The sequence below is a fragment of the Anolis carolinensis genome, chromosome 3 (genome assembly GCF_035594765.1).
Source record: "Anolis carolinensis isolate JA03-04 chromosome 3, rAnoCar3.1.pri, whole genome shotgun sequence".
In the NCBI taxonomy this organism is placed as follows: domain Eukaryota; kingdom Metazoa; phylum Chordata; class Lepidosauria; order Squamata; family Dactyloidae; genus Anolis; species Anolis carolinensis.
Window position 1 is genome coordinate 158,311,103 of NC_085843.1, and position 12,940 is coordinate 158,324,042.

The following is a 12,940-nucleotide window of genomic DNA, read 5'->3' on the forward strand; positions in this document are numbered from 1 at the left end:
CAATACATTTTTGGACTATATTTGACCTCTTTTGAAAGGTCTGCTTCTGAACTATATTCTTCACTTGTTTTTATTGCTTTTATATATTTCTTTAATAAAGATATTAGATAGAGATTGGCCTCTGCGTATGGTTATTGGTGCTCTGCTGCCAGGGTTCTGACACCCATGTTCAAATCCATTTTTTAAAAAAAATCTTTCTATACTGCCTTTAGAGAAAGGTTGTCTTTACAGTTATTCTCATTCTAAACTGTAAGATTATAACCTTGTAAGATCAAGTCCGTTATTATGTGATGTTTGAACAAGGATCTGCTTTCTTAAGCTCTCTTCCTTTTCCAAATTCAGATCAATAACATGGCTGCCTTGCCCTTAGATGTTATGGATTCCTTACTTAGTTAAGTGTGACTTCTTTGTAATCACAACAATGTTTACTACATGGATATGTCAAACAAATTATGGACATTCAGATTCCTTATGATCCATACTTTAACAAGACTAAGGGGCTATTCAAACTTAGAAGTTCTATGCTTTTTGGGATGTAATGGAAAACTTGCATGTTGACCGACATGCATTTGAGGTCTTTATTTTGTGCATGTATTCTTAACAGCTACAGACATCTCTAGCTTCCATGCAACTCAGGTACCTGAAAAAGCATCTCATTTCAAACATCTTTCTCCAACTTTTAAGGTTTATTTTCTTCATTAACTTGTGAGATCAGAGATACAAAAGACAGGCCCTTTTCACTGGTGGGTGTTTTGGGTTGCTCTTCCATTTGCTGTATTCTTTTTTTCATACTGGTACTTTTAAGCTGCTATTAAGACTTGCAAGTTTGAAATTTTAATCATGTTTCATGTGCAACCATTCTGAGCAGGAGCCAGCACTATTCCTCGGCTGATAGAAAAACAGCATGTAGTGAAATCAGGAGATAGTACTCTTGTTCCCACTGTAGTTCCCCTTGTCTGGGAAAACCCTGCTCTGGAGAGCTGGGAAATGGACCAGAACCAATTTTATTGCAGATCCAAAGCCTAAAGAGGAGAAAAAGATTATGCCCTGTTAGTGCTATGGCACCATTGCAACATTAGATTTAGGATGCTGCTTTTAAAGATTTGCCTTATTCTGTTGTATTGTTTCATTTTTGTTTTGTTGTTTTGTCTTTCTTGAAAAATGCATTTGCTTTACTGTGTGAAGGCTGCTTGCTGACAGAAAAAGTGATCTTAACAATTCTGATGGTTTATTATTATTATTATTATTATTATTATTAACACTGTCATTGTCATCATCCATATATTCACACAGAGGAAAGCATTTTAAAGGACACACGAACAGAACTATAACTCAGACATATGATTCTGAGCCACATGTAAAGAATTTAAAGAACTATTCATAGAAGTTACATTTTCTTCAGGCCACTTCATAAGTATGAGTTATGGTTTTTTTTTTCTTGTGTCTTTTGAAAATAGCATGTGGCCAGTATTTTTCCTGGCACAATGCAGTGATGGCTGCCAGAAAATATATATGTAAGTTTGGATTAATGTCATTGTTTAATATAGTTGAGTCAACTGGCCATTTGATAATATTAAGACATTGGACATTAATTCTAATAAGCCTGTGTAAGTTACTTAAAACTTCAAATGAAAAAATAATTATAACAATAGTATATTTTCCCAATTCTCTTTATATGCCCAGAGGATTTCTTTTCTCACCGAGTTCCCTTGGATCTAAGCAAATCTGAATTCACTTTGACATTGATGCATTAATTTTTAGGATCATGAGAAGTTCCTGTTTTATAAATGGAGAAGTTGCTCTATAGACACTTGATAATTTTGCTATAGATCTCTGCATAATGATATTTCATCTCTGTTTCATACCTAGAGATGTGGAGTGGTTTGTTACCTCCTGGTGTGAATGAAAGTGATGTTGACATAAGTTCTGATGAGGAGGAAACATTGGATGATCCTGAGACTATCATAAAGGATGAAAGAGAACAAAAAGATTTTGAACGATATCAGATTTTTGAGACTCGGGAACCTGAAAGCATCACGCAAAACAAACCTGCTTCTGCAGCATTGGCAGATGAAGAACAGGAATCCCAAGCATGTCCGTCTGGGGTTTCTTTAGATATGTGGAATGTGAGTTTGATTACTGCCCTGTACTTGACAATAGTGTTGTTATGTAGGCTGGTAAAACTTTTATGTAAAGGCCAGTATTACTTCTAGGAAAAACAAGTTGACAAAATTATTTGGAATGGAACCTGATCTGTGTTATCTGAACTGAAAAAACTTCTGGATTTGTTTGCTGTCTGGAAGATGTGTTCAATTTCCTTATATGACTTCTCCAAAACTATGTATAGACTAACCTATTTTATCAAAATCTGCTTTTATATCTTGAGTTCATACAGAGGAAGAGAACTGAAAACCCGATTAGTTAATAGACCAGATTGTTCCAAATCCAGCAGCCTTTTCTTTTGCTGTGTCTATTAACCTGTTCACCTATTACTACATTTCCTGAAAATGTCAATTGTGTTTTGCCTCAGTTCTGGTACTAAATGTCTACATGGGATTTGGATTTATATTTCATAAACAGCTGTCCTTTTTGCTGCACAGCGCATATGTCTGGTGTTGCAATCCTATACTCACTTAGGAGTGAACTTCATTAGGTTCAATGGAAATAGCTTGTGAGTAGACAAGAATAGGAGTGGATTGCAAGCAGAATTTCAAAAATAGTTTGTGATACAAGTTGGCCAGAGGTTCAGCTTTTAAGGCAAAGCAAAACAAAAAGTATGCTGTCATGTTTGAATTGCCCAAACATTTCAGTATTCTGAAGGCATTTTTTTTTCGCTCTTAGCCTCTTTATAGAAGTTTGGGATTGATGTCTGAACATCATTTTTTTGATATATTCTCATATATTACTCTAGAAATTTTAATCAAAAACTCAACCCTAAAAGCCTGTGTTGTCTTATCCATGGCCCAGTGTAAGTACTGTACCTTAACTCTTTTATGAAAAAGGAATAATTCCTTCTCTCAGAAGAGTGTCAAAATGCGAACGCTTAGTTGATCCTTGTAGAACATAAAAGAATCACTGAATCCTCTACTTTCCTGCCATTAACATGCTTCTGGCTTTTTGTAATGCCTGGTTGGGAAAAAGGTGACAATGGCCAGGGGCTGCTGGTTCCCTAAGGCAGCATTGGTGCTTTCCTCTTTCTGTGGAATGAGCCTCAGCATATCTACAGATCATATCAGCATTGATAATTTTGACCTCTAAATGTGTCCTAAACTGACATATAAAGTTGACATACATGAGATTGTACAATAATCAATAATTCAGGAAGGAAAAGATACTACATGGAAGCTAGTGGAATTCTTATCATTGAAATCCAGAAGCCCCATGCAAGTGTGAGAGCTTAGCTGCATCCTAAAGTTTTGTATTTGTATATCTGGTCCTATGATCACTTGTGTTTTGAACATTATGCACATTTCATAAATGCATATCTTTACTTTCATTCATGAACAAGCTCAATTTAACAGAGAAATCTTGCGTATTTTGCATGTTATACTGGTGAGTGTAGAGTTTGGGATATATTTCTAATCCTTGCAATTTGGAACATCAATGCATCTTTAATATAGTGAGAGCACTTTGTATATAGTAGATTCTGAATATTTCCTGACATACGTTTGTTTATATTCAAGTCATATAATGAACAAAATAAACAAAAGGCGCCTACGCTTCTCAGTTCCCATTTCTCTCTTTCAACAGAAATTTCAGAGCCTGCAAAAGAAAAACTTTGAAATGAAAATCCAAGTAAAAAATCAGAGAGACAAGGGACAAAAGAGAAAGCGTTCCAGAAAAGGTGTTCTGTTTCCTATTAATACAAGTGCTGGGAAAAGCTGTTAGCAATGTTTGGTTGAAAACAATGTGTGTAATCCTGCTCCAAAATGGTTTAATGTGAACGGGTTTGGTGGCAGCAGTGACACAGACATTTTATGGTGTATTGAAGTTCAGGATTTCAATGATTTGGTTATGATCCAAAGGTATAAAAATAGATACTATTATTTGCTATGGTCAGGATCCAAAGAGCTGCAGAGCTAGTTCCAGGTACCCAAAGGGGTTTGGACATTTTTCTAGAGCAGCAGCTTGTATGCCACATGGCAAACCATTTATTGAATTTTAGAGGGATTGTAAAAGCATTTCATATTAAAGCAGGAGGGACCATGCTTCAAAGAAAAGTCAGAGGCCTTTAGGCATGCCTGAAATAGCTTTTTGAATCTTGGCACATTTATGTAGTGCCTTTAATATTCCATACACTCTACAGTGTTTGTCATTTATTTTTTCTCTGACCATATTACATAGGTCATTCTAGTTTTCTTAGAGAACTGAAGTGAGAGTTAGTGACTTGCCCACAAATTCTCAATGTCAGTGACTCAACTGAGATTTAATTTTAAGTTTTGGTCCAGCACATGACTAATTGAATCTTGGAGATTCTCTTGTGTATTTTGATTTTAAGGCAATTCAAAATTTAAATAATTAATGAGTTTTCAGAGCATTTGAACTAACATTTAGATTATTGTAGATTCTTACATGATTTAGTCCTCTTGAGCCAGAAGTGGTGTTAAACGCCCTTGTCTTCATCATAAGCATTCTGTGTGGAGAAACTAGTGCATCAAATATGCCTTTGGGAGCTCTCTGATAAATCACAGCAGGTTTCTATAGAGGTAGTAGATTTCAGGTTGCTTTACATGTTTAATTATATGCATTGATCAGTATTGTCAATTCAAATAGTGCTGATTTCCAGTGCTGAGATACATAGGTAATCCATACACCCCTTTTGTTCCCTAGTGATGAAATTATTTTTGTATTGGGTCTGTTTATATTAAGGCATGTTTAGGTGAAACATGCTTCTGTTATAATTGATTTGATCAGATTTTAAAGAAGATGTACAAAGAGTAAATGCTGTAAACACTAGTGTTGTGCATTTGTATGGAATTGTATGGCATCTATTTCTGTATGTTCCATTTGTATAACCACATTTTCATTTTTGGGTGCCACTTCCGAAAATGGATGCTTATGCAAATGGCTTTCGTAAAATGTAAAAAAATTAATATTTTTGTGTCTGCCACGGCTGCAGGCTCTGGGGGGCATGGGCACTTCTCTCTTCTTCCCCCCTTAGCTGTGTAAAGAAAGGGAAAAAACTTACTGTAACTCCATTGGTGTGTGTGGACACAGCGCATCTTCAGGGTCTGACACGCAAAGTGCCGAAATAGCGCATCTTACTTGGCGCTCTGCTTCAGACCCTGAAGATGCGCTTGGCGTTCAGTCTGAAGCAGAGCACTGAGTAAGATGTGCAATTTTGGTTCTTCGCTTCAGGGCCTGCTGGTAGACTTGCTCGCTAGACACAGTCTTTTTCCAAGGAGACTGCGCCTGGCGAGCAGACACAAAACGTGCACGTGTGCCAGATCCTGAAGATGCAGTGTGTCAACACACACCGATGGTTACAGTAGGTTTTTTTCCCCTTTGCTTTACACAGTTAAGAGGGGAGAAGAGAGAAGCACCTGTGCCTCCCAGGGCCTGCAGCCCTGGCAGGCATGAAAATCAGGTGACAAACAGTTACCTTTCCCACTTTTCATTTGTTTCACTGGTGTTTCCATACCAGAGGTTGGTGTACTGTTTTGTGCATTCCGAATAAACAAAACGGTATGGAAACACTAATGAAACAGACGAAACAGTAACCGAGCCCATGTCTAGTAAACACCTCAGATCCCTTCTGATCTTAGAAGTTAAGCAGAATCAGGCTCGGTTAGTACTTGGATACTGCCTATGCATGCCAGGTGCTTGAAGCTATATTTCAGAGAAAGGAACTGGAATTGTCTTTGCTAAGACAATCAGATGAGATTCATGGGGTCACCATAAGTTGACATATATATACACACAAAATTAATATTCAGTGAGTTACATTATCAGGCTTGGCATGTTTGCCCAGAAGTAGGTACTATTGTGATTAGTGAGTTAAGATAATTGTGCTTACATTTGCGATTTCTAGTAAGATCTTCGTTCTGCCCAACAAAGGTACAACACTGAACATATAGATTCCTATAGTGCAGTGATTCTCAACCTATGGGTCCCCAGATGTTTTGGCTTCAACTCCCAGAAATCATAACAGCTGGTAAACAGGCTGGGATTTCTGGGAGTTGTAGGCCGAAACACCTAGGGACTCAAAGGTTGAGAACCACTGCTATAGTGCAAAAGTGGAAAATATGTGATCCTCCACTGATGTTGGATGGTAGCTCCCATGAGACCTTGCCCACAAAGTGAATGGTGGAGAATGATAGAAGTTGCATTCCAACAACATATACAGTTGCAGTCGGTGCACCACGTCATTATAGGGCTACTGAAATTGTCCATAAGCTTTTTATTCCTGTAAAACCAATCTTCTGGGCAGTGTGTTTCCAAGCATGTTCATTGCTCCACAATGGGAGAAAAAGATATGATCATTTCTAACAAATATTAAATGTTTTTCTTCTCTTTCCAGAAAAATTGAAAAAGGACAGTGAAGAAATAACTGAAAGGTAGTTGAAGATTTGCCACAATTATTTAAACTTCATATTAAAGTATTTTGCCTTTTCAGTTTTCCATGCAATGCCTTACCCAAGGCTGGGCCCACAATTCCAACCCTTAAAAATCCTCCCATTCACCTTGTCCCATCAATTATTTTCTTGCTGGATTAAATTACTGGGCCTCGGAGAGACCCCTTAAATGTGGACTTGTAGCTGTGCTGTTCTTTGGGTTCTGAATTTGTATACCTGGCCAAATTCCAATTCAAGCTTGATACAGAGCCAGAGATAGGTTAAAACAACAACAAAATGTTATTAAATACAATAGAAAAATATAATAACATGTAATAATGTGTTCTTTAAATTCCGCAAAGTCATAGGTAGTTCTCTTTTCTTTCTCACTCTGCCTCTATCAGTTCAAAGCTGAATCTAAGAGGCAAACATCTGCCTTTTGATACCTTCTTTTTGCCCATAGACTCCCTATGAAGGAGTCTATGAAGACTCCTTCATAGTCTTCCTGATCCATGATTGATTGTCTTAATGCCAAGTTTGCCCACCACCGCCTATATCCTTATGTATGTAAAGAATATGTGAAACATATGAGTGCACAGTTGAGACCACCAGGAATGTTTATTTATTGAATAAGATTGTGAGATAAATAGAATACTTTCCCTCCGTAACATTAAAAATGGTAGTGTTTTTGACTTCATGAAGTAGATTATCTTCCTTTATACATCAAAGGTACAAATAAAAATAACATTTCATGTAATTGTTTCCAAAGGGAAGATATAGTAAAAGGTCTCTTAGACTTAAAGATACTAAAAGTAGGAATATGTCTATGTATATTGAAATAATATGTAGATTTTCCTCTCTCGAAATTAAAAATATCATGAAAGTATTTGTCTTTCCTTTCTTTTCCAGCCAGCAATCCATAAAGGAAACAAAGTTGAAGGAGCTCACTCAATATTTTGGAATCAATGACCGGTTTAAGCCACTTGCAAGCAGGGAAGCCCCTCCCAAGGTGACATAATGGAATCTAATTAATTTTGTAGATTTGTGGCTTGCCTTTCCTCAGGCATCATACAACTGATTATAATAAAATTAAGTAAAAACTCAGCATTCCTGGATAGTGCTAAAGAACATATTCCTACATCTTTTCAAACAGAAAAAGCAGCAGTTCTTTCTGGCAATGATGACATAGAGGTAGACTAGTCTCCCCCTTGTCATGTTATTCTTCTTAAGAGCAAGAGTTGGAAAATCTTAGTTTTTTATGTGATGATGCAATCCCAAACGTGGGGTTTGTTTCCAAAAAGTACCAAATCCATCTGAACAAATTTTACAAGAATTAGGAAAAATACATGCTGATGATATGCATTCTTTTGCTATAAAATGTAATATTCAAAGTCCTGTACCAAAGTGATTTGATACGTTTGAATAGTTTTGATCTCTACATAATATTCTCCTCCTAGCCGACAATGTACTGTTACCTATAACTCTTTTTTCTTTTGGATTTAGTACCTTTTGGAAACAAACCCCACAAATGTGGTTTCCTTCAGTTCTGCAGATTCAGGACAGGATATTTGTTGTTTCCCACCTTGAGCTGCAAAGATAGTAACAACAACACCAAAACAATAATAATATACATTGTATGCAACCAGTTGTGTAGGATCTCATATTATGTAGTCAATTGTGCAGTGGCCTTGAGTTCATTCATCGACACTGCTCACCAAAGTTGAATAGAGAGAGCTCTGTTCATGTGCTTACATACTATTTGGCTGCTCCAGGGAGCACACTTATGCAACCTTTTAGAAAAATGCTACTATTCATCCAACTATTTATATGCTATCATATACTCATAACAGGATTTCAGCCAGTTTATATTTGCTATTCGTATCTGACAAAAGTCCTAGTATTCTTACTCATATGTCTTAACAATATATTTTTCTTCATGTGTACAACAAAGTGGATGAGATGCTCCACAGAAATATAAATATGACCGTATCTAGTGAGCAGAGCAAAACTTGAGTAAATCCTTTTCTTTTAATTGGAAGATGGCATGCTTCTAATAAAGCCTTAACAATATCAACTGGTAGTCAACATCTGTTTGATTTTTCTAATCTTCAGGTATATTAGAAGGAAGGGTGTTTAATAAAGATGAACCAAGAGTTTCAGGGCAGAAATCTATTACATTATTATTATTGCATTCATTAGTGGTCCTTCATTTGTAAATGTTAACTCAAAACAAGTTAGGATTTGCCTGTGTTATTAAGATTCTTTCTTGTTGCTTGTTTTCAGAGATTAAAAAGCTGTAGCCTCCTCTTCTTTTACATTCAACAATTTGCAAGCTTAGATTCAAAATATAGTGAAAGAGAATGGCAACAAGCCAGAATTCACTTTTTTGGAAATAGATAAGATCTAAGAATTGCAAAGACACAGTGGTAATTGGCATTCTTCATATTATATGACACATACACATCATATTTTATTCAGGGAAGCTCCAGGGATAGAATAGATAAGTCAGATATTGAGATAAAATTTCATAGTGACAGGCGTAAACTAGTCCATGTAATTTTTAAAAACTGCAGTATTTATCCAGCACATAAGGTGGAACTGATACAGCAGTTTGTTCTAAAACAACAATTCTTGTGAATATTTAATGATACTGTCCTTTAAAATACACTTCTTCAAGTGATTTGTTATACATGAAAATTACAGCTATGAAAATGAGTATTGTTTTGGTTGGGATAATTTTTTAATTGAGTGCTTGTTTACAATGTTCATTTGGTATTCTTGAGGGAAGATGCATTTATCTTTATTTTTTCCCCCAGTCTGGCCTTGAAATCAGCATAGATAAATCTTTGGCTGAAGGAAACATTGAACAAGCAGAGGAATTAAGTGATAGATTAGCTACACGAGAGGTAAGTTGAGCTCTTTTTTTGTATATTTTGTTATGTGGCAAATATAGTTACATAGTGTTTGGAATATACTGGTTCTCAATTCATTTAAATAACATGTTCTTTCAGCCATATCCTTTGAGTGTTGGTTGTTTTTTTTAAAAAAAATTATGTGCATATCCAGTTGTTGGAAAATAACTTTTTTGGTAATGAGTTCTAATATCCTATATTTGCACTCAGATTAATGCCAGATTTGCTGATGTTTTGTTGGTGTCTCCAATATCAAGATAAGAGTTACAGTAGGGAACATTTGGTGAATGTATCCTTCAAAAGCTTTTTGGATATCGTGATACATAATTCATACTAGTTTCTCCCTTCCCGCCTACTTGATACATTCAAAGATTATAGGATTTTTAAAGAATAATTCATGCTGGTTGTCCTTTAGTAAGGTTTGTTCTAGCATTAGTAGGACTTTCTATCAGTGTCCTGAAACAGCCACAGCAGTAGAATGGGAAATACTGGGCTTCATAACTGAATGGAGATGGGAATTCTACACAATTCCTCAGCAGGCCCAGTCAAGATAATTGTCCCAGGGATACTGATAATAAATGACAGATTTTCTTTCTCCACCGCACAATCCTTGCCTGATCAGCTGGGCAGTGGAGAAAATGAGGCTATTTGGAGAGCAGTAAAGAGCTGTATGTAAGCCGTTCATTGCTCACCAAGTGGAATTCTTGAATCTCACATAAGAGCAAATTATGGTTAGCTTGAATAAAAAACTGGAGGCTTCCAATCTTGTGCATATCTTGTGTTTTAATCGTGTGTGAACAGGGCCATAGCCTGGGGGGGGGGGGGTTAAGGATTCACCTGCGCCAAAAGGTTTCACCCCCCCCCCCCCGAAACCTGGTTAACTAATTTACGAGCAAACAGGTTTTTTTAAACCTGACGCATTTGGGGGGGGTGGTAAACTTTCAACCTCCCCCCCCCCATGCTATGGCCCTGTATGTGAGTGTACAATATTTTAAAAATTGATTATTTCTTAAGTAGGACTCTCAGAGCCCTTTCAGACAGGCCCTATATCCCAGGATCTGATTCCAGGTTTTCTGCTTTAAACTGGATATATATGAGTCCCCACTGCTAGATAATCTGGGAAAAACAGAAACCTGGGATCAGATCCTGGGATATAGGGCTTGTCTGGAAGGGCCCTCAGAATGAGAACCTACACGATCTAGCAAGGTGAGTGATGCTATTTGTAGTGAGGTTAAAACTGGACAGTCAAGGTGTATTTAGCAGATCAAGTGGGAAGAGGACTAAAGTTTGTTTGCTAAAGACATTTAGAGGTTTAGGATGCTTCCTAATGCACTATCTTGATGTGTGGGTTGGAACAGAAGTATGTTTTCCCTGTCATCTCCACTTCTCTAATTTATAGTCTCCAGAATACAGGCAATTAAACCTCAGTACTGGGTCTTTTCAAACTTCTTTTTTTACTGCTTTTTTTCCGTGCAGTATAAAAAAAGAATCCAGGCATACTTCAGTTAACAAAGCTTCTGACAAAGAAGCTCTTTTTAACAGTCTTTTTCTGCCACCCCTCCTTTCCTTCATTGTCTTCTATCCAGTTGGAAGTTGCTGGGTTTCCTTAGCAGCTAGGCATTGGGAAGGTGTTGAAAGATGCTTGGAGAGAAACATATTTGTGGAATTTGTTTCCAAAAGGTATCAATTAAAAAAAAATGAAACATTAGTTATAGGTGGCAGCACATGTTTTCATCCCTATACAATTTGTTCAGATGGATTGATACCTTTTGAAAACAAGCGCCACATTTTCAGTGTCAAGGTGGAGCAGTGTACTTGCAGTAAATTATGCAAAAAAGTTTGAGCTGGGAAACGGCAAGATTCTATTCTGGTGGATGTGACTGTAGTAGTAGTAGTAGTAGTAGTAGTAGTAGTAGTAATAACAACAACAACTACTACTACTTTATTTCTTATCAGTCTCTCCTTGTGGCGGGTTACAACATGTAGCCATATGTCCCTGCCTACAATAGGTAAGGTAAGTAGCACCTGCCTCCAGAATTGCTTATCGAGTACGTATGAACAGAAAATGAGAGGAACAGTAGATACCAGCACCCACAATATATTTTTAAAAGCATAAATCTAAACAAAATGAAAATTGTAAGAAGGAAGACTAATTGAGGTTAGTTAAGGAAAATAAATTATTTGGATGCATTTTGTAAGAAGACTTAAAGTTTAGGAGGCTCAAAATGTTTTTGTTCACTTGTGCAAGAACTTCCTGACCAAAAGGTGTTTAGCAGTGGAACTCTCTGCCTTGGAGTGTGGTGGAAGCTCCTTCTATGGAGGCTTTTAAACAGAGGCTAAATGGCCATCTGTCAGGGGGTACTTTGTGCTTTTTCTGCATGGCAGGGGGTTGGACTAGATGGCCCATGTGGTCTCTTTCAACTCTATTATTCTGTGATTCTATTATCTGACTTAGTTGTTTCATTTACATGTATAATATTCAGTTGTATAAGAATTGGGTTGGAAATAGTTGAACTCAATTTTTTCTTTTTTGCGGGGGGATGCTACCCTGATTCTTTCCATGTTATTTCTGCCTGTGGTACTAAATTTTCTGTTAAAGAGGTAATGTCCAGGAACACATCTACTTTATTAACTGAGATATACCTGTACTGTTTAAATGCTAACTTAGAAAGCGTGAAAATGGTTACTGTATAGCTGCAATATATCATACATTGTTGTTGTTTTAGCAGAATTAATGCAAAACATGACTTGAGCTCCATTTGTGATTGCAGCTGTTTTAGAGTACGACAGAATGGGTTTTCCGTGGATAGATATTCTTTGGAAATCAGGTGTATTAGTGTCTGATTAATGGATTTTTTCACCTAGAATTGAAAAACTGGAATCTGCTGATAAAGCCATTGCTGTAAGGCACAGATCCCAAACTTCTTAGCGCTGTTTCTTTATTAAACAAGTGAAACAATTTTTGATGTATGAATTTTATAAGGCCATGAAATTGATAGAGCAGCATTAGTATTTAGTCAGGGAAAATGAACCCCCAAATGAGGTAGCTAAGAAGAGGCTATGAAAATGTGCTCTGAAAAGTTAAGGAATTCCAAAGAGAGCTGTAAATCAGTACACTATCTTTATGTCGCAGGAAGAACTTATTTTTATAGAATCAGATTGCCTTAGAACTGAGGATGGATTTGAAGAATGTGCATAATCTGGAAAAAACCTGAGTAAAATGATATATATATATATACATACACATACATACTAGAAGAAAGAGCGATAACTTTAAAAGGTCTTTACCACGGGACACTTGCTGCAGACAGGCTTTCATGCAGCTGTGAATTTTTAAGATTGTTACTCTAGTGCTGGTGGAGCAGAATATATTAATAAATTGATTCGTAGGTATTGGGCTACGTTATGTGGATTCTTCACTTCCTTGCACTTGAAAGATTCTTAACAATTCTGAACTTCTCCCTGGACTTTCTG

The 12,940-nt window shown here is 36.7% G+C and overlaps 1 protein-coding gene across 1 annotated transcript in view; it reads left to right on the forward strand.

Annotated features, from left to right (window-relative positions):
* The window catches only part of fam204a (family with sequence similarity 204 member A), a 34,392-nt gene that overhangs the window by 8,322 nt on the left and 13,130 nt on the right, over nucleotides 1-12,940 (forward strand). The window contains exons 2-6 of the mRNA XM_003223487.3: nucleotides 1,870-2,126; nucleotides 3,751-3,844; nucleotides 6,521-6,557; nucleotides 7,464-7,563; nucleotides 9,371-9,460. Of these exons, the coding sequence (XP_003223535.2) occupies nucleotides 1,872-2,126; nucleotides 3,751-3,844; nucleotides 6,521-6,557; nucleotides 7,464-7,563; nucleotides 9,371-9,460 (576 nt within the window). The 5' untranslated portion in view covers nucleotides 1,870-1,871. The remainder of the gene's footprint in view (nucleotides 1-1,869; nucleotides 2,127-3,750; nucleotides 3,845-6,520; nucleotides 6,558-7,463; nucleotides 7,564-9,370; nucleotides 9,461-12,940) is intronic.